Source organism: Tamandua tetradactyla, chromosome 11 (genome assembly GCF_023851605.1).
Source record: "Tamandua tetradactyla isolate mTamTet1 chromosome 11, mTamTet1.pri, whole genome shotgun sequence".
In the NCBI taxonomy this organism is placed as follows: Eukaryota; Metazoa; Chordata; class Mammalia; order Pilosa; family Myrmecophagidae; genus Tamandua; species Tamandua tetradactyla.
This window is the reverse complement of record NC_135337.1, coordinates 14586564-14607575: the sequence shown is the minus strand read 5'-3', so window position 1 is coordinate 14607575 and position 21012 is coordinate 14586564. Positions and strand designations below refer to the sequence as shown.

General features: G+C 40.7%; 1 protein-coding gene and 1 non-coding gene across 2 annotated transcripts in view; both read left to right on the top strand.

Annotated features, from left to right (window-relative positions):
• Nucleotides 1-2141: 2141 nt before the first annotated feature.
• Nucleotides 2142-21012, top strand: part of EEIG2 (EEIG family member 2) — a 92688-nt gene continuing 73817 nt past the window's right edge. Inside the window, exon 1 of the mRNA XM_077120062.1 lies at nt 2142-2349. Within this exon, the coding sequence (XP_076976177.1) occupies nt 2210-2349 (140 nt within the window). The 5' untranslated portion in view covers nt 2142-2209. The remainder of the gene's footprint in view (nt 2350-21012) is intronic.
• Nucleotides 7083-7194, top strand: LOC143651056 (U6 spliceosomal RNA). Its single transcript, XR_013159804.1, has one exon. It is a non-coding gene; the product is annotated as a U6 spliceosomal RNA (small nuclear RNA).

Here is a 21012-nt window from a genome sequence, read left to right as displayed (position 1 = left end):
ATTTTAATCTTGCTTTGCCATCACCTTCTATGGAGACTTCTCTTTGCAAGATCACCAATGGCCTCCTGGTTCCTCAATTCAGTAGCTTCTTTTCAGTTGAAATTCTCTGGCTCTCTCTGCAGCACTTTCTTGAAACTCCTTCCTTTGCAACCCATAGATCATGGATCTCTCCTCTCTCTCTAATACTTTATCTGATTGCATATCCATGTTTTCTTCCATTCATTTAAAAGCAAGCCCCTGTGTGTCTTATTCATTTATATCTCTAATCCCCAGCACAGTGCCTATCAAATAGTAGGTCTTAATAACTGCTGATATAAAATAATTAAAACTCTCTCTTGGCTTCCAGGCTTTCTCTCTTTCTTGACCTCTTTCTTTGACTTCGTTCTCAGCCTCCTTCAGAAACACCTTTTCCTCAGTCTATCCATTAAATGTTTCTCAGAGAAACTCAATCTTACCCATCTTCTGGGTTTCAGACATCTGGGAATACTCTAATTCCCAAATGCATATTTTCCGTTTTAACTTTTCAACTGAACATCCAGCTTCCTGTTGGACCTCTCTCCCTGGATGTCCGGTAGGCAGTTCAAATAAAGATTCATTATCTCTTCCATTCCTAATCTGCCCTCCTCTTGCCTTTCAGTCCTCCCTCAATGAAATTAATCCAGTTGTCCAAGCTACAAACCTCAAAATCTCCTTAATGCTTCCCTCTGCCTTGTCCTGCTGGGCAACAAGTCTCATGCACTACCAACACTCTCCCCAGCCCCAAACTCCTAAACCCTGCCCTCTGGGTCTTTACTTCCACCTAGAACACCTCCTCAACTTTGTCCGAAATCCTATTCATTCTTTGCGATGCAGCACACAGATTAATTTAATGAATTGTTTCCTCCCCTTTTTCTGAATTCCAGCACTCTGAATTTACCTCGGTGCTGGCTCTTACATTTTAATGGCTGATTTACCTGTCTCTCTCACCAGATAATAAAATCCTTGAGGACAAGCCTTGTTTCTTGATCATTGATCAGGCTGACGTTTTAGGCACTTAAAAATACTTTTATATGAATGAAGCTTGAATAAATGAGTGAACCGGGAAAGGGGGAGTCTCTTCAACTACAACCTTTCAGAGATTGCCATGAGGGAATCCTTGAATTGAACAGTGAAACCAAGTAGATATCATGCATTGTGATCATGAATCAGGGAGATTGTTTTTTAAAGCCTGCCCTGCAGAATATGATTTTTAGGCTTTTTTTTTTTCAGCTCTCAGTACGACAGCCAAATTTTAAAAGGTCAAGTATTTGAAAATCTTTTGTACCCTTTTATCCTGGGTGACAGGAATTAGACGAGGTATGAGCACGAGAAAACCCTCAGGAGAAGTATAGTGCCCGAGCAGTGGGTCGGCCTTAAACACACTTTGATCTCTCCTTTTTCCTATTCACCCTCATTTCCTATTTGAAGGCTTATTTATTTAGAGGGCCCAGAGAATATTTTAGTTTTAGGGTTTCTGTGTGACAGAACAACAGAATCGTAGAGATTCCGGTTAACCCAGAACTCATGACTCTCAAATCCAAAGAGGGAAAAAAAAAATCACTGGAGGGGGAGGGGAAGAAAGAAGGCGGTGCAAAAATCGAAAAGAAAGGCGTGGAGGAAGCGGTGGAGGGAAGCTCATTTTTAGTTCGGTTTGTCTTTTTTTAACCTTAGAGAGGCGTGACGCCTCAACTGCCGTGGCGGATTAGTTTCCCGGCACCGCGCCCGCCCGCCCTGAATTTCCCCGCCCGCTGGATTTCCCGGCCCGCCGGGTGCGCTGCTGGCCGCGGCCGCTGGGGGCGCCCCGGGCCCCGAGGCGCTGAGGAGGCGGCGATTGCAGTTCTCCGCGCTTCACCTCTGCCGGCTCTCAGACGGGCGGCGGCGGCGGCGAGCTGCGCGCAGAGAGCGTGTCCACTTCCCCGGCGACCTGCAGCACCACCGCTCCCCACAGGCGAGCGGGGTCTGCGCCGCGGCCGCCGCCGCGCACCCACGCGAGCTGCCGCGAGAAGCGGCGGCGGCGGCGGGGACGTCCCCGGCCGGCCCGCGGCGACCCCCGGCCGCGCACCCGCGCGCGGCTCGCGGCCCGGGCCATGGGGCTGGGCGGGCCCGGGGCTCGGCAGAGCTGAGGCGGCGGCGCCCGCCCGCTCGCCCCTTGGGTCCGCCCCCGCACCCCTCTCGGAGGCGACTGGCCCTCATGATGATGAAGAAAAAGAAGTTTAAGTTTAAGGTGGACTTCGAGCTCGAGGAGCTCTCCTCGGTGCCCTTCGTCAATGGGGTCCTCTTCTGCAAGATGCGGCTGCTGGACGGCGGCAGCTTCACCGCGGAGTCCTCCAGGTAACGCGCCCTGCGCGCCTCCCGCTCCCCGGAGCCGCTTTCGCCCTCGCCTGCCCCGCAGGGGTTTCTTTTCAATGGGTAGCTTCTCTTTCCTTGGCCCATTTGCCCCTGGACTACGGCCCGCATGGTGAGCTCCCCTTTCTCTAGGGGCCAGTCTGAAATCAGTCAGGAATGTATTGATCTCCACAAAGTGCTTTGCAAATGGGTTCGCGTAGGCTGGGCTTGGCCCCTGCGCTCCTGACTCTAGAAGGTTCCTGGTATCTGTCCTTCCCTCCTAAATTCTCTAGGAATGGGAGGGAAGGGCAGAAGGAAGAGCATGCTTCTGGGTTTCTCCTAAATCGTTTTTATGTTTGCTAAATGCAAAGTGGAAGTTGAGCTGCTGTTAAAACAAAACCAGAATAACCCAAACTGCTGGAGTTCCAAGAGCGCCGAACACAAGCTTGTGCTTAGCGTAACTGCTTCTTCCGTGTAGGTTAGGTGGGGTCTCGGGCACCCGGGATGCGGCGGGGGTAGGCCTGGTGGGGCTTTACTGGGGTCAAGTGGTGGGGGTGGGGGACGGCAGTCTGTGCGTCCTCATACAGCTGCGTCTGCACTTACGTGCCAATACTCATTGAATTACTCATCTTAAAGTGGCCATTGGTGGGTTTCAGACTTAGGACCAGAAGGGGAGTCCAGCCCCCCTCCCCCCCACTCCTTTTGAAATGAGCCTCGCTTACCAACGGGTACTTCCAGGGGGGGTCATTTGTCCTGTTACAATATGAAACCAGGTATGACAGTGTTCCTTCAGTAATTTCAAGGCCATTCACAGGTTGACAAATTTAACCTCAGGTAAATGTTTTTTAGAAAATAGAAAACTTAAAATTGTTTTTTAAATGGTCCTTTGTGTTCCTGAAATTAAGGAGTATAATACTTGGTGTTTATTTTGCCTAAATTTACTGGTTGTAGCCTTTTTTTGGAGGGGGGGGGTGGTTCATAATCCGGGAATCGAACCCGGGTCTCCCGTATGGTAGGCGGGCATTCTAACCACAGACCTACCGGTACTCCCCTTTGTAGGCTGTTTTCTTAAACTGTAAAAGTCTGCTTTCCTTATATCTGTAACCCCCTGTGAATAATGTAAAGGAAATAATGTCAGTGGATTGTGAAATTGGAGCCAGAAAATTGTCCACTGTGAAAATATTGAAACCTATGGAAATAAATTTTTTAAAAAAAGTAAATATCTAGCTGGCCAAACCAAAGGATGTGTGAAGCACTATTGAGTCTTAAAATTTTAAATGGTCCGCTGAGGATAGTTTTAAAATTAAACTGTGATAACAGATCTTCTGTGGCTATTCAGCTAATTAATTGTACCATAATTAATTAACACTTCTGTAAGGGAACAATGCAGCATAGAATATGAAGCAAATGTTGTGCCAGCTCTGAAAATGCTGAAAAGCCTATTTCTGAATGTGTGTAGGTTTAAGTGCAGTCTCACCCTGTGGCTCAGACAGTTTTGCTGGGGTCCCACCCCAGCTCTAGGCAGTTAGGCCTACTCTTCCTTGCCAGCGGTGACATCTTGTGGTCAGGGCATTTCCCCCATCTGGTTTGCTTCTCCCAAGTCAGTTACTCCCATTTATTCAGCAAACGTGTATGGACTGGGTCTTTTAAATATATCTTTATTTAATTCTCACAGCAAGCCTATGAAGTAGGGCCTCCATTTTATGGGTGAATAAACTGAGACTCAGAGAAAATAACTAACTTCCCCAAGGTCTCTATAGCTGGTATGTGCACTGCCAAGATTCTGAAATATTTCTGTCTAATTTCAAACAGGGGGAAGCCAGATAACGGAGAATATTGTGTGCCATACTAAAGAGTTTGGGAACAGGAAACTTCCTAATGGTTTTATGAAGCAAGGGGCATATTTTATTTGTACTTTGCCAAGAGTTGAAAAAGGAAAAGCTGGGCGGGCCGCGGTGGCTCAGCGGGCAAAGTGCTTGCCTGCTATGCCGGAGGACCTCGGTTCGATTCCCGGCCCCAGCCCATGTAACAAAAACGGAGAAACAGAATACAATAAAACAAGAAAATGTTAAAAAAAAAAAAAAAAAAAAAAAAGGAAAAGCTGAGTATACTAGGTTGAACCGACCCTTTTCTCTTCAGATTCTGTAATTAAGACTAATAAGATTGAGGCTAGTGCTCTATACGAATAACAACAAGAAAGCCATACTGTTTGGAGGAATATGATTTATAGTAAGGAGCTGATGCCTTCGGAGTGAGGAGGTAGTTGGTGTGAAGGTAAGGGCAGGGATTTGGAATAAGGTGGGTCTGAGCCTGAATCTCAGCTCCATCATGGTAAACCTGGATGGGTTATTCAACCTCTAAACTTTTAAAATAGAGAAGATCATTGGCAAATGGGGTTGTTGTGAGAATTTAGTAAGATAACGTACCTAAAACACCTCAGGCAGTGCTTTGGACCCAGTTGGGATTTAAAGAGGTGACAAGGAACTTGTCCAAGAGAGTCCATTTCCATTAGGTGTTACACCTAATTCCTTTATCCTGACAACTGCAAAAGTGTTGTTTTGAAAAAGATGTCTCATTTTTTCTCTTTAAGACTATCATATTTTACAAGAGAGAGATAGGGAAAAAAGACCTTGAATGCCTGAAGTACCGAAGAATGTGAATTCTTTCAAAATTGCCTAGCTCTTCGGTATTCGGTGCCAGTCTAAGCAGAACATATATAGTTAAATTCTAGATTTTAATATTAATTTTTTAAAAATCACTTTATATGCCCCTTATAAATCTGGTATAGTTGATACTGTAACATATGAAATGAAATGAACTGTCTAGAAAAGAATTGATGTAAGCCCAAAACTACCATCCTTAGAAACGCCTGCTGGCAAGGTTGGCCCTTGCCTGGCATCAGGGAACTTTAGTGGTGAACAGTTCCCTCCATTAATATAAAACTTCCCCAAAATGATAAGAGTGGCTTATTGGGCCTAGACTTTATAAACAGTGTGGTTTATGCGGAACACCTGCTTTCCATCTGGGAGTCCAGAATTTGGGGCCATGCTAAATAGAGGGTGTCTGCATGACCAACCCCTAATAAAAACCTTGGGTCCTGAGTCTCTAATGAGCTTCCCTGATAGACTCCATTAGGAGAGGACTCTTGGAAGCCTGGTTTCCCCAGGACTTCACCCCATGTGCCTTTTTCTTTTGCTCATTTTTTTTCTGTATCCTTTTGCTTTAATAAATCTTAGCCATGTGTATAATTATATGTTGAGTTCTGTGAGTCCTCCTAATGAATCATCACACCTAGGGGTGGTTTTTGGGACTCCCATGTGTGAATAAAATATTCATTTTGTTAGAGAAAAGCCTTAGAGGTACATCATAGCCTTATACAGATACTAAAGATGTATATCACTCCTGTTCACCAAATATTAATTGAACATTTACCAGAATCCTAGCTGTCTGTTAAGAACTATAAAAAGTACACAGTGTACAGGTGAGGGTCTTCCCAGGCCACCATACCTGCAGTATTTCTAGAATGGGGCAGTTTTCATGTACTACTTTGCCTGATTATTTATCTATTTAGCATGTATTTAAGTAGCTAAAAATGCATTTGTGTTTTGACTATCTAAAAAGTGATAAACGCAGATACAAAATAGATCCATTTGTGACCATTTCCATTTTCCTAGATATGAAACCTGAGATACGAAATGTAATCAAATTTTGTAATCAAAGATATGATAAATAAGATTAAAAGGGGAAAAGCACAACCAAGTTTGGCTTATCATAGGAGTGCCATATTTAATAATAAAAGGTTTTTTGCTAAAAGTAACCATGTGGACATATTCAAAAAGAAAATAGAACAAATGATCATCTTGATTCTGAAAAAGCCAAAAAAAAAAAAAAAAGTACAGCAAATATAAGGTCCCACAAAGGAATTACCCCTACTTGATGAAATTAGCTCATAGATGTATAACTCCTTGACAGTAGGAGCAGTGTATGATTTGGCACCTTACCAATAGGTGAGACAATATGTCAGTGTTACTGATATTCTGAAGAAAAAGAGTTTAGTTTCATCTGTAATTGTTACTGAAAACTAAGATAGCATCTGAAGTGAGAATGCTGGGAGAATAAACTTACATTGACAAGGAAGTGGAGGTTGGAGGATGGCAAGTCTTTAATAAGAATTTGTGATAGAATAGCCTGGTTGCAGAGAGAAATTATGTTGAACAGAGCAGAAAAAAAAAAATGGCCTTGAATGCTACTGTAAAGAGTTTGCTCTGCTTATCGGATAAAATTCAACCTACGATTCTTGAACCCAGTTGTAATGTGATTAAAGTGGTATTTAAGCTGGCTGACTGGCTAATGCTCTTTGTATTCAACTGGGGATAGATTAGAGATGGAGAGGGATATTAGGAGGCTATTAAAACAACCCAAGTAGGAGCTGATGAGAACCTGAACTCTTAGGTTTCTAATGTAAGAGACAGATGAAATGATAATGCTATGATGGAAATGCTTTGATGCCATAACAGAAGGAATAAGAAAGAAGGATCTCTGTTTTATTTCTTTAGAGGGGAGTGTTGTGTGTTGTGGTGGGCAATAGGAGAAGGTAGGTTTTATGTTTGATGTATTAAATGTAAGGTGACTGGCCTGAGATAAGCAGATGGAGACATATTTATTATGGATTTCTTTGTTTCTGATTTATTGAAATCATACAAGCCTGCTTATTGAACACATTTAGAATTTCCTTATACTTTTTTGCCCTTTGAAAGATTATTAGTGAAAATAATTGGAAGGATGCAGAGAAGATTAGCATGGCCCCTGCGCAAAGATGACACACAAATTTGTGAAGCAGTCCATATTTTTAATCAAAAAAAGATTTTAAAAAAAGGTTATTAGTGAAAATTAATTTTAAAAAGATCCAGTTTCTCCTGGGAATATTTGTCCAGTGAAGAGGTTATAAAATATATGAAGATTAAAAGATATTTTTTGTAATAAATGTCATTAAAATGATCAGTTTAAATGGTCATATTTTAAGTACTGTAGTTATTAAATATTCAGAAAATACATTGTATAGTTGTAGTGATCAAAGAAATCAAAGCCAAATTATTTTCTAATAAAATATTTTTGAAGAGCTTTCGAAAAAACATTCCACTAATTGCATCTTTTTAGAGACTTTCCTTTGTGAATAAATGTAAATCAATTTTGAGATTGATTTAAGCTGTCGAAACAGGTCAGCTTTCCTGAAGGAATAATAGGAATAAATTCTTCTTCTCTTTTTAGGATCTCCTCATTTCTTTTATTTTGTTCATCCTTTTTGTGCAAATAGCTAAAATACTTTTCTCATGAATGTGGCCAGAAAAAAAAAATGAATTCAGAGAGTGTCCAGGAAGCAATGAGCACATCTGTGTATTGGATCTATTACTTCGTAAACAAAGCTGAAAGGAATTCTTCTTTTTGGACAGAATATGTCTTTATACTTTCAAGATTTTAATTCACTGCATATTGTGTATTTCTTCTTTTGTTTTTTTTAAGAATGACTCCATTTTTATTGTTATATCCAACATAAGTTGCTTTTTTTTTTTAACTTTGACTTCTTTTTTCCTTTGTTAGAGAAGTGGGTTTACAAAAAGATCATGCATAAAATGCAGGATTCCAATATACCACCCCACTACCAACATCATGCATTGGTGTAGAAGATTTGTTAAAATTGATAATAGTGCATTTTTACAATTAAACTAATAATTAAAGTTCATGGTTTTAACTTAGGTTCACTGTGTAGTTTAGTCCAATGGCTTTTTTTTTTTTTAATAACGGAAAAAAAGAAATTAACCCAACATTTAGAAATCATACCGTTCTACATAAGCAATCAGTAATTCTTAACCTCATCACATAGATGCATGATCATTGTTTCTTAGTACATTTGCATTGGTTTAGAACTAGCAACACAACAGAAAAAAGATATAGAATGTTAATATAGAGAAAAAAAATAAAAGTAATAATAATAGTAAAAAAAATAACCTATAGCTCAATTGCAGCTTCATTCAGTGTTTTAACATGATTACTTTACACTTAGGTATTATTGTGCTGTCCATTTTTGAGTTTTTGTATCTAGTCCTGTTGCACAGTCTGTATCCCTTCAGCTCCAATTACCCATTATCTTACCCTGTTTCTACCTCCTGCTGGACTCTGTTACCAATGACATATTCCAAGTTTATTCTCGAATGTCGGTTCACATCAGTGGGACCATACAGTATTTGTCCTTTAGTTTTTGGCTAGACTCACTCAGCATAATGTTCTCTAGGTCCATCCATGTTATTACATGCTTCATAAGTTTATCCTGTCTTAACGCTGCATAATATTCCATCATATGTATATACCACAGTTTGTTTAGCCACTCTTCTGTTGATGGGCATTTTGGCTGTTTCCATCTCTTTGCAATTGTAAATAACGCTGCTATAAACATTGGTGTGCAAATGTCCATTTGTGTCTTTGCCCTTAAGTCCTTTGAGTAGATACCCAGCAATGGTATTGCTGGGTCGTATGGCAATTCTATATTCAGCTTTTTGAGGAACCGCCAAACTGCCTTCCACAGTAGTTGCACCATTTGACATTCCCACCAACAGTGGATAAGTGTGCCTCTTTCTCCGCATCCTCTCCAGCACTTGTCATTTTCTGTTTTGTTGATAATGGCCATTCTGGTGGGTGTGAGATGATATCTCATTGTGATTTTGATTTGCATTTCTCTAATGGCCAGGGACATTGAGCATCTCTTCATGTGCCTCTTGGCCATCCGTATTTCCTCTTCTGGTAGGTGTCTGTTCAAGTCTTTTTCCCATTTTGTAATTGGGTTGGCTGTCTTTTTGTTGTTGAGATGAACAATCTCTTTTTAAATTCTGGATACTAGACCTTTATCTGATATATCATTTCCAAATATTGTCTCCCATTGTGTAGGCTGTCTTTCTACTTTCTTGATGAAGTTCTTTGATGCACAAAAGTGCTTAATTTTGAGGAGCTCCCATTTATTTATTTCCTTCTTCAGTGCTCTCGCTTTAGGTTTAAGGTCCATAAAACAGCCTCCAATTGTAAGATTCATAAGATATCTCCCTACATTTTCCTCTAACTGTTTTATGGTCTTAGACCTAATGTTTAGATATTCGATCCATTTTGAGTTAACTTTTGTATAGGGTGTGAGACATGGGTCTTCTTTCATTCTTTTGCATATGGATATCCAGTTCTCTAGGCACCATTTATTGAAGAGACTGTTCTGTCCCAGGTGAGTTGGCTTGACTGCCTTATCAAAGATCAAATGTCCATAGATGAGAGGGTCTATATCTGAGCACTCTATTCGATTCCATTGGTCGATATATCTATCTTTATGCCAATACCATGCTGTTTTGACCACTGTGGCTTCATAATATGCCTTAAAGTCAGGCAGCACGAGACCTCCAGCTTCGTTTTTTTTCCTCAAGATGTTTTTAGCAATTCGGGGCACCCTGCCCTTCCAGATAAATTTGCTTATTGGTTTTTCTATTTCTGAAAAATAAGTTGTTGGGATTTTGATTGGTATTGCATTGAATCTGTAGATCAATTTAGGTAGGATTGACATCTTAACTATATTTAATCTTCCAATCCATGAACACGGTATGCCCTTCCATCTATTTAGGTCTTCTATGATTTCTTTTAACAGTTTTTTGTAGTTTTCTTTACATAGGCTTTTTGTCTCTTTAGTTAAATTTATTCCTAGGTATTTTATTCTTTTAGTTGCAATTGTAAATGGGATTCGTTTCTTGATTTCCCCCTCAGCTTGTTCATTACTAGTGTATAGAAATCCTACAGATTTTTGAATGTTGATCTTGTAACCTGCTGCTTTGCTGTACTGATTTATTAGCTCTAGTAGTTTTGTTGTGGATTTTTCCGGGTTTTCGACGTATAGTATCATATCGTCTGCAAACAGTGATAGTTTTACTTCTTCCTTTCCAATTTTGATGCCTTGTATTTCTTTTTCTTGTCTAATTGCTCTGGCTAGAACCTCCAACACAATGTTGAATAATAGTGGTGATAATGGACATCCTTGTCTTGTTCCTGATCTTGGGAAAGTTTTCAATTTTTCCCCATTGAGGATGATATTAGCTGTGGGTTTTTCATATATTCCCTCTATCATTTTAAGGAAGTTCCCTTGTATTCCTATCTTTTGAAGTGTTTTCAACAGGAAAGGATGTTGAATCTTGTCAAATGCCTTCTCTGCATCAATTGAGATGATCATGTGATTTTTCTGCTTTGATTTGTTGATATGGTGTATTACATTAATTGATTTTCTTATGTTGAACCATCCTTGCATACCTGGGATGAATCCTACTTGGTCATGATGTATAATTCTTTTAATGTGTTGTTGGATACGATTTGCTAGAATTTTATTGAGGATTTTTGCATCTGTATTCATTAGAGAGATTGGTCTGTAGTTTTCTTTTCTTGTAATATCTTTGCCTGGTTTTGGTATGAGGGTGATGTTGGCTTCATAGGATGAATTAGGTAGTTTTCCCTCCACTTTGATTTTTTTGAAGAGTTTGAGGAGAGTTGGTACTAATTCTTTCTGGAATGTTTGATAGAATTCAGATGTGAAGCCGTCTGGTCCTGGGCTTTTCTTTTTAGGAAGCTTTTGAATGACTAATTCAATTTCTTTACTTGTGATTGGTTTGTTGAGGTCATCTATGTCTTCTTGAGTCAAAGTTGGTTGTTCATGTCTTTCCAGGAACCCGTCCATTTCCTCTAAATTGTTGTATTTATTAGCGTAAAGTTGTTCATAGTATCCTGTTATTACCTCCTTTATTTCTGTGAGGTCAGTAGTTATGTCTCCTCTTCCATTTCTGATCTTATTTATTTGCATCCTCTCTCTTCTTCTTTTTGTCAATCTTGCTAAGGGCCCATCAATCTTATTGATTTTCTCATAGAACCAACTTCTGGCCTTATTGATTTTCTCTATTGTTTTCATGTTTTCAATTTCATTTATTTCTGCTCTAATCTTTGTTATTTCTTTCCTTTTGCTTGCTTTGGGATTAGTTTGCTGTTCTTTCTCCAGTTCTTCCAAGTGGACAGTTAATTCCTGAATTTTTGCCTTTTCTTCTTTTCTGATATAGGCATTTTGGGCAATAAATTTCCCTCTTAGCACTGCCTTTGCTGCGTCCCATAAGTTTTGATATGTTGTGTTTTCATTTTCATTCGCCTCGAGGTATTTGCTAATTTCTCTAGCAGTTTCTTCTTTGACCCACTCGTTGTTTAGGAGTGTGTTGTTGAGCCTCCATGTATTTGTGAATTTTCTGGCACTCCGCCTATTATTGATTTCCAACTTCATTCCTTTATGATCCTAGAAAGTGTTGTGTATGATTTCAATCTTTTTAAATTTGTTAAGACTTGCTTTGTGACCCAGCATATGGTCTATCTTTGAGAATGATCCATGAACACTTGAGAAAAAGGTGTATCCTGCTGTTGTGGGATGTAATGTCCTATAAATGTCTGTTAAGTCTAGCTCATTTATAGTACTATTCAGATTCTCTATTTCTTTATTGATCCTCTGTCTAGATGTTCTGTCCATTAATGAGAGTGGTGAATTGAAGTCTCCAACTATTATGGTATATGAGTCTGTTTCCCTTTTCAGTGTTTGCAGTGTATTCCTCACGTATTTTGGGGCATTCTGGTTCGGTGCGTAAATATTTATGATTGTTATGTCTTCTTGTTTAATTGTTCCTTTTATTAGTATATAGTGTCCTTCTTTGTCTCTTTTAACTGTTTTACATTTGAAGTCTAATTTGTTGGATATTAGTATAGCCACTCTTGCTCTTTTCTGGTTATTTGCATGCAATGTCTTTTCCCAACCTTTCACTTTCAACCTATATTTATCTTTGGGTCTAAGATGTGTTTCCTGTAGACAGCATATAGAAGGATCCTGTTTTTTAATCCATTCTGCCAGTCTTTGTCTTTTGATTGGGGAATTCAGTCCATTAACATTTATTGTTATTACTGTTTGGATAATATTTTCCTCTAACATTTTGCCTCTTGTATTATATATATCATATCTGACTTTCCTTCTTTCTACACTTTTCTCCATGTCTCTCTCTTCTGTCTTTTCGTATCTGACTCTAGTGCTCCCTTTAGTATTTCTTGCAGAGCTGGTCTCTTGGTCACAAATTCTCTCAGTGACTTTTTGTCTGAGAATGTTTTAATTTCTCCCTCATTTTTGAAGGACAATTTTGCTGGATATAGGAGTCTTGGTTGGCAGTTTTTCTCTTTTAGTCATTTAAATATATCATCCCACTGTCTTCTAGCTTCCATGGTTTCTGCTGAGAAATCTACACATAGTCTTATTGGGTTTCCCTTGTATGTGACGGATTGTTTTTCTCTTGCTGCTTTCAAGATCCTCTCTTTCTCTTTGACCTATGACATTCTAACTAGTAAGTGTCTTGGAGAACCCTTATTTGGGTCTAATCTCTTTGGGATGTGCTGCACTTCTTGGATCTGTAATTTTAGGTCTTTCATAAGAGTTGGGAAATTTTCAGTGATAATTTCTTCCATTAGTTTTTTTCCTCCTTTTCCCTTCTCTTCTCCTTCTGGGACACCCACAACACGTATGTTTGTGCGGTTCATATTGTCCTTGAGTTCCCTGATACCCTGTTCAAATTTTTCCATTCTTTTCCCGATAGTTTCTGTTTCTTTTTGGAATTCAGATGTTCCATCCTCCAAATCACTAATTCTATCTTCTGTCTCTTTAAATCTATCATTGTAGGTATCCATTGTTTTTTCCATCTTTGTTACTTTATCCTTCACTTCCATAAGTTCTGTGATTTGTTTTTTCAGTTTTTCTATTTCTTCTTTTTGTTCAGCCCATGTCTTCTTCATGTCCTCCCTCAATTTATCGATTTCGTTTTTGAAGAGGTTTTCCATTTCTGTTCGTATATTCAGCATTAGTTGTCTCAGCTCCTGTATCTCATTTGAACTATTGGTTTCTTCCTTTGACTGGGCCATATTTTCAATTTTCTGAGCGTGATCCATTATCTTCTGCTGGCGTCTGGGCATTTATTCAGATTTCCCTGGGTGTTGGACCCAACAGGTTGAAAGATTTTTCTGTGAAATCTCTGGGTTCTGTTTTTCTTATCCTGCCCAGTAGGTGGCGCTCGTGGCACATGTTTGTCTGCCGGTCCCATCAGTAAAAGGTGCTGTGGGTCCTTTAACTTTGGAAAACTCTCGCCGTGGGGGAGATTCGCCAGCCGAAGCGGCTTGGAAGAGTGCCAGCCAGCCCGGGGGTCCGAACGCGGGGAGGGTCGCTGGCCGCCGCAGCCCGGAAGAGCGCCCGTCCGAATTTCCTAGTCGGCCCAAGGCGCCAAGCGTGGCGGGAGGGCGCCAGCTGCCGCGGCTCAGGAGAGTGCACCGTTCCCAGCCGGTCCGGGGAGTCACGTGTTTGGGCGGAACCCCCCCCCCAGTCACCGTTCTCCGTCGCCTGGGGATTTCCGATCCAATTCTCTCAGTTGGTCCGGGGAGCCGCACGTGGTGGGGGCACCAGCCGCCGTGGCTTGAGGGGACCACCTGCCCAATTCTGCCAGCTGGCCCGGGAAGGAGGAGGGGAGGAACTCCGGCCACTTGCTGCCCCACCCGGGGAAGCCTGCGCCCCTCGGCGATCTCACCGGAGCTGGTTCTCCCAGCCAGTCAGCCATTCCAGGATGGGGTACAGTGTCTTTTTGATTTTTGTCGTGGCTCCGGGAGCTGTTCTGTATCGTTTCTGCTCCCCTAGTAGCTGTTCTGGAGGAGGAAAGGTGAGGATGGCAAGGCTGTAGAGGACGGTGGCGGAGGAACCGGTGAAGGCGGAAGAGGGCACGGTGGTGGTTGGAGAGCCGCTGGAGTAGGAGGAGAAAGGGAAGGATAAGATGGCGGATGAAGCGCCGCCGGAGCAGAAGGGGAAAGAGAAGGGCAAGATGGCGGCAGGAGCGCCGCCGGCGGAGAAAGAGGAAGAGGAGGGCTAGATGGCAGCGGGAGCGCCGGCAGAGAAAGAGGAAGAGGAGGGCTAGATGGTGGCGGGAGCGCCGGCGGAGAAGGGGGAAGAGGAGGGCTAGATGGCGGCGGGCACGCCGGCGGAGAAGGGGGACGAGGAGGGCTAGATGGCGGCGAGAGCGCCACTGGTGGAGAAAGAGGAAGAGGTGGGCTAGATGGCGGCAGGAGCGCCGCCAGCGGAGAAAGAGTCCAATGGCTTTTTTATAACATTTTTATTCTGATACCATATATGCTATCTAACTTTTCCCCTTTTAATCGTATTCATTTATATATTCAGGGCTGTTAATTACATTCATAATATTGGGCTACCATCACCACCATCTATTTCCAAAACATTTCGATCATTCCAAATAGGAACCCTATACATTTTAAGCATCAACTTCCCATTTCCTATCCCCACCTTCCCCCAATAACCTATATTCTAGATTTTGACTCTATGAGTTTGCTTATTCTAATTGTTTAAAATGAGTGCGATTATCCAATATTTGTCCTTTTGTATCTGGTTTATTTCACTTAATATGATGTCTGCAGGGTTCATCCATGTTGTTGTATGCATCAGGACTTCATTCCTCTTTATGGCTGAATAATATGTCATTGTATATATGTACCACATTTTATTTATCCATTCATCAGTTAATGGCACTTTGGTTGCTTCAACCATTGTGCAGTTGTGAATAATGCTGCTATGAACATTGGTGTGCAAATATCTGTTTGAGCCCCTACTTTCAATTCTTTGGGTATATACCTAGTAGTGGGATTGCTGGGTCATATGATAGTTCTGTACTTAGCTTTCTGAGAAACTGCCAAACTGTCTTCCTCAGTGGCTGCACCATATTATGTTGCCGCAAACAATGAATGAGTGTTCTTATCTCTCTGCATCTTCTCCAACACTTATTATTTTCTGTTTTTTTTAACAGCAGCCATTCTAATGGGTGTGAAATGGGATCTCATTGTGGTTTCGATTTGCATTTCCCTGATGGCTAATGATGTTGAGCATCTTTTCATGTCCTTTCTGGTTATTTGTTTATTTTATTTGGAGTGATGTCTGTTCAGGTCTTCTGCCCATTTTTAAATTGGGTTGTTTGTCTTTTTGTTTTTAAAGTTGAAGGTTTCCTCTATATGTATTGGATATTAATCCTTTATTGGCTATTTCATTTCCAAATATTTTCTCCTATTGTGTATGGTTTTGTTTTTTTTTTGTATGGTGGGGTCACATTTCCTTCTTTTTCCATGTGAGTATCCTGTTATTGCAGCACCCATTTATTGAATTTTTTGTTGGTTTCTTTTGTTTGTTTGTTTTGGGGAAGTACATGGGCCAAGAATAGAATCTGGGTCTCCCACATGGCAGGCGAGGATTCTACCACTGAACCCCTTGTGTAGGTTGTCTTTTTACTTTCCTAATAAAATCCTTTGAGGAGCAAAAGTTTTGTTGTTTTTTTTTGATGAGTCCCATTTATCTATTTTTTCTTTTATTACTTGTGCTTTAGGAGTGAAGCCTGAGAAACAGTTGCCTAACACAAAGTCTAAAGATGCTTCCCTGTGTTTTCTTCTAGTATTTTGATAGTTCTAGCTCTTATGTTTAGGTCTTTGACACATTTTGAAGTCATTTTTTTTATATATGGTGTGAGATGGGGGTCCTCCTCCCCCTTTTTTTGCAAATGACGTCCAGTTTTCCCAGCACCATTTGTTGAAGAGAATTTCTTTCCCAATTGAGTAGTCTTTGTCATTTTGTCAAAAATCATAAATTTTAGGGTTGATTAGTGAGCTCTCAATTCTATTCCATTGGTCTATGTGTCAGTCCTTGTGCCTGTATCATGCTGTTTTGATTACTTTGGCTTTGTAATAAGATTTAAGATCAGGAAGCTTGATTCCTCAATTTCATTCTTTGTTTTCAAGATGGCTTTAGCTATTCAGAGTCCCTTACCCTTCAGTATGAATTTGATGATTGTCTTTTTCCACTTCTTCTAGAAGGTTGGTGGAATCTTGTTTGGGATACTGTTGAATCTGTAAATTGATTTGGAAGTATTGACATTGTAGTAGTTAGGTTCAGGTGTCACATTTAGCCAGATGATGATGCCCTGTTGTTCTCTTCCTGTGAACTAAATCATCAGCATGTGAAATTCATCTATGGCTGATTACATCTTTGGTCGGCTGAGGAGTGTCTTCCACAATCAATGACATTTTAATTAGCTGGAGGCTTAAAAGAGAGAAAGAAAAGAGCTCAACAGCTCAGATCCAGATGTTTGGAGATGCAGAGAGGAAACACCCCAGGGAAAGCAGTTTGAGCCCAGAAACCTGGAGAGAAGGCCAGCAGATATCACTGTGTGCTTTCCCACATGACAGAGAAACCCAGATGAAAGTTATCTCCCTTTCCTCTGAGGGGCTATAAATTTTTGACTAAATAAATCCCCTTTAAAAGCTGGTCTGTTTCTGGTGTATTGCATATCAGCAGACTTAGCAAACTAAAAAATAGACATCTTAACAATATTTAGCCTTCCAATCCATGAAAATGGACTGTCCTTCCATTTATTTAAGTCTTCTTTAATTTCCTTTCACAGTGTATTGTAGTTTTCTGTGTATAAGTCCTTTACATCCTTGGGTAGATTTATTCCTAGATATTTGATTCTTTTAGTTGCTGTTACAAATGGAATTTTTTCTTAATTTATTCTTCCAGTTGCTCATTACTTGTGTATAAAAACACTGCTGATTTGGGGGGTATTGTTCTTGTACCCTCCCATTTTGCTGAATTTGTTCATTAGGTCTAGGGGCTTTTTTGTGGATTTTTCAAGATTTTCTGTCTATAGGAGCATATTATCTGCAAACAGGGAAAATTTTATTTCTTCCTTTCGAATTAAGATGCTGTTTATTTCTTTTTCTTGCCTAATTGCTCTGGCAAGAACTTCAGTACTATGTTGAATAACAGTATGTATACTTCTTCTTAATAATTTTTTACTTTGTTGCAAAGGTAAGATAAGTTCATGTGGAAATTTAATAAATAGAAAAGGAAAAAGAAAATGACAAAACTTGCACATAAATGAATCACCCAGAGATAATTACTATTATTAACGTTTTGTCATTATAACCTAGGGGTATTTATTGATCCATATACATATGTGCACACTCATCCCCCACATGCATTTATAAATACTTTTTTAAAAAGCTATGATGGGATTAGAGGTGGGGCAAGATGGCAACTTAGTGAAGTGTGCAATTTAGCTCATCCTCCAGAGCAGCTAGTAAATAGCCAAGAATGATACCGAACAACTTCTGGGGAAACATCAATGACTAGACACACAGCGTACATCAATCCAGACCAGGTGGGACAGCTGAGATCCCACAAAGAACCGTAAGTCCCCCAAGCCATGGAGGCTGGCTCCTCTCCCTCATGGGCATGGCAGGCTGGTTCCCTGAGGAAAAAGAAAACAGATTGAACAGCAGCAAGGGCTTAGTGCAACCAAGCCCCAATTGTGGAATAAATTAACATGTTTTGAGTACTGAAGATGGGCCCCCAGCAGATAAACCTGGAATAAGCACTAAATATATTAGGAGTTTTTCCACTGAGAGAGGGTGTGGGGCTAGCAGGGGAAAGAAAAAACAGGCTTTTTAAGTTGGAGCATACAAAATACTGGAAAAAGGCTAGACCCCAAGAAAAGGGGGCACATAGAGCCTGGAGATATGTAGAGCCACATACCAACTTAAGTTCTTGATTGACAAATTGCTTTTTTTTCCTGCTCCTTAACAGCTCAGTAGATAAAACTGGAAGCACTCTCAAGCTCCAGCACTGCCCCAGGCAAGGATGGTGTTGAGCTTTCTGAGAGATAAAATGACTAGTCAGATGAAAGCAGTTAATTCCCTAAAGGGTGTATCCTTCCCAAGAGAAAGGAGGGGCCTAGTTCAAGTGAAATCTTTCCTTCAAGGCATTCAGGCCAGGGGACTGGAAAACTGAAGCAATTAAAGTCATTGTACAACCTCACATCTGTCTCAGCAATGGTCCCAGCAGGGAAAGTCTGCTGAATTTAAAGGCACCACATCACTTTAGTTCAAGGGAAGCCTTGGGGGAGATAAGTGCCACATACTAGGCAGGATAAGAAAAGCAAAGCATCTAGAAGCTTCATAGGAAAGTCTGTCAACCTTCTGGGTCTCACCCTAAGGGAAAAACTGATACTGGCTTCTCTTTCCTCTTGAGAGATGAGCCTGTCTGGTTGGGGTCTATAACATCTGAAGAGAACCCTCCTCAGGAAAAAAACTCCATATTAGGTAGGGCAAGAAGCATACAAACAAGAACTGAAGAATTTTGAACAGTTAAACAGAACCTATACTAGAGGTCAAGAATAAGTTGAGGGCCACGGTGGCTCAGCAGGCAGGAATGCTTGCCTATGATGCCAGAGGACCCGGGTTCGATTCCCGGTGCCTGCCCATGTAAATAAATAAATAAATAAATAAATAAATAATAAATAATGGGGGAACAAATGTCAAAATAAATTTAAAAAAAAATAAGTTGAACTGAATGTCAAAGAACAGATCGAGAGCTGTCATGGTCAGGTTCATGTGTCAACTTGGCCAAGTGCCTGTTTGTCTAGTTGAGCAAGTGCTGGCCTGTCTGTTGTGATGAGGACATTTCATAGAATTAAATCATGATCATATCAGCTGCATCCACAGCTGATTGCATTTGTAATCAGCCAAGAGGAGTGTCATCTGCAATGAGTGATGCTTAATCTAAACACTGGAAGCCTTTTAGGGAAGATTCAGAAGAGACAGGTTCTCTTCCTGCTTTGGCCAGCAAGCCTCTCCTGTGGAGTTCATCCAGACCCTCCATCAGAATTGTCAGCTTCACAGCTTACCCTGTGGATTTTGGACTCTGCATTCCCATGGTTACGTGAGACACTTTTATAGCTTTTATATTTGTGTTTCCTATTGATTCTGTTTCTCTAGAGAACCCCAACTAATACAACTTGGTACCAGGAGTGGTTCTTAAGAAACAGAATCTTAAAAATGGGTTTTTATGAATGGTTTTCTACTCTGACTGGACTCAAAGGTACTAAGGACTCTGAGTCCCATAATCAAAGTGGCACTCCCAATCCATGGAGTGAGTTGGCAAAAGAGATAGTCAAAATATCACCATTCAGTTCTCCTGATGCTTTGCTTGTACGAAGCAAGGCTCTGAGGGATAATGTTTTTGACACCTTAATGGAGTTTTGTGGAAATAAGAGGTATAGAGATGTTGGCTGGGGTGATTGACCCTGACTATCGGGGAAATAGGACTGCAACTACACAACGGAGGTAAAGAAGAGTTTTCTTGGAATAAAGAAGAGTTTTCTTGGAATATAGGAGATCCCCCTAGGACATCTTTTAGTACTACCATGCCCTGTGATTAAAATCAATGGAAAGCTGCAATAACCCAATCCAGGCAGGACTACCCATGGCTCTGAAACTTCAGGAATGAAGCTTTGGGTCACCCCACCAGGCAAAGAACCACAGCCAGCTGAAGTGCTTGCTGAGGGTAAAGGGAACATGGAATGGGTAAGGGAAGAAGGTAGTGATAAATATGAACTTCGACCACGTGATCAGTTACAGAAACGAGGACTGTAATGCTGTTTTGTTCATGTTAAACTATTTAAGTTGTAAGATATCAAGTTTAAGAATGAATATTACTCAAGGATTTGCACCCTATTCTGGAGAGATTTAATGTGTTTCCAGTTATATGCAGGACAGTTGAGTGTTGTTAGGTGAAAGAAAAAAATGTGTGTTTTATTATTTTTTATTTAGAAATTAGGTATGGTTTAAGGTGGTATGTATAGCTACCAAGTGGACAAGGGGTGGACTGTCATGGTCAGGTTCATTTATCAGCTTGGCCAAGCAGTGGTACCTGTTTGTCTGGTTGGGCAAGTGCTGGCCTGTCTGTTGTGATGAGGACATTTTATAGAATTAAATCATGATCTTGTCAGCTGCATCCACAGCTGATTCCATTTGTAATCAGCCAAGGAGAGTGTCTTCTGCAATAAGTCATGCTTAATCTAATCACTGGAAGCCTCCCTTGGAATCATCAGCATCACAGCCTGCCCTGCAGATTCTGGACTCTGCATTCCCACGGTTACGTGAGACACTTACAAATTTTATATTTGCAAGTGTTTCCTGTTGCTTCTATTTCTCTAGAGAACCCTAACTAATACAGGAGCAAAGCCATCCATCAAGAATATCGTAGGTAACAGAGTGAAAACAACTTCCAGAATAAGCAAATTAAGGAAATCAAATGCCTAGGCACAAAAAATAATGAGTCATACTAGGAAAATCAAAGATATGGCCCAGTCGAAGGAACAAACCAGCATTTCAAATGAGATACAGGAGTTGAAACAACTAATTCAGGATATTCAAACAGACAAGGGAAGCCTAGTAAGACTATGTGTATGAATTTCTCAGCAGAAACCATGGAGGTGAGAAGGCACTGGAATGATATATTTAAGATTCTAAAAGAGAAAAGCTGTCAACCAGGAATTTTATATCTAGCAAAATTGTCCTTCAAAAACAAGGGGGAGGGCAGTGCGATAGTGGCTCAGTGGCAGAATTCTCTCCTACCATACCAGAGACCCGGGTTCGATTCCCAGAGCCTGCCCATGCAAAATACAAAAAACAAGGGTGAGATTAAGA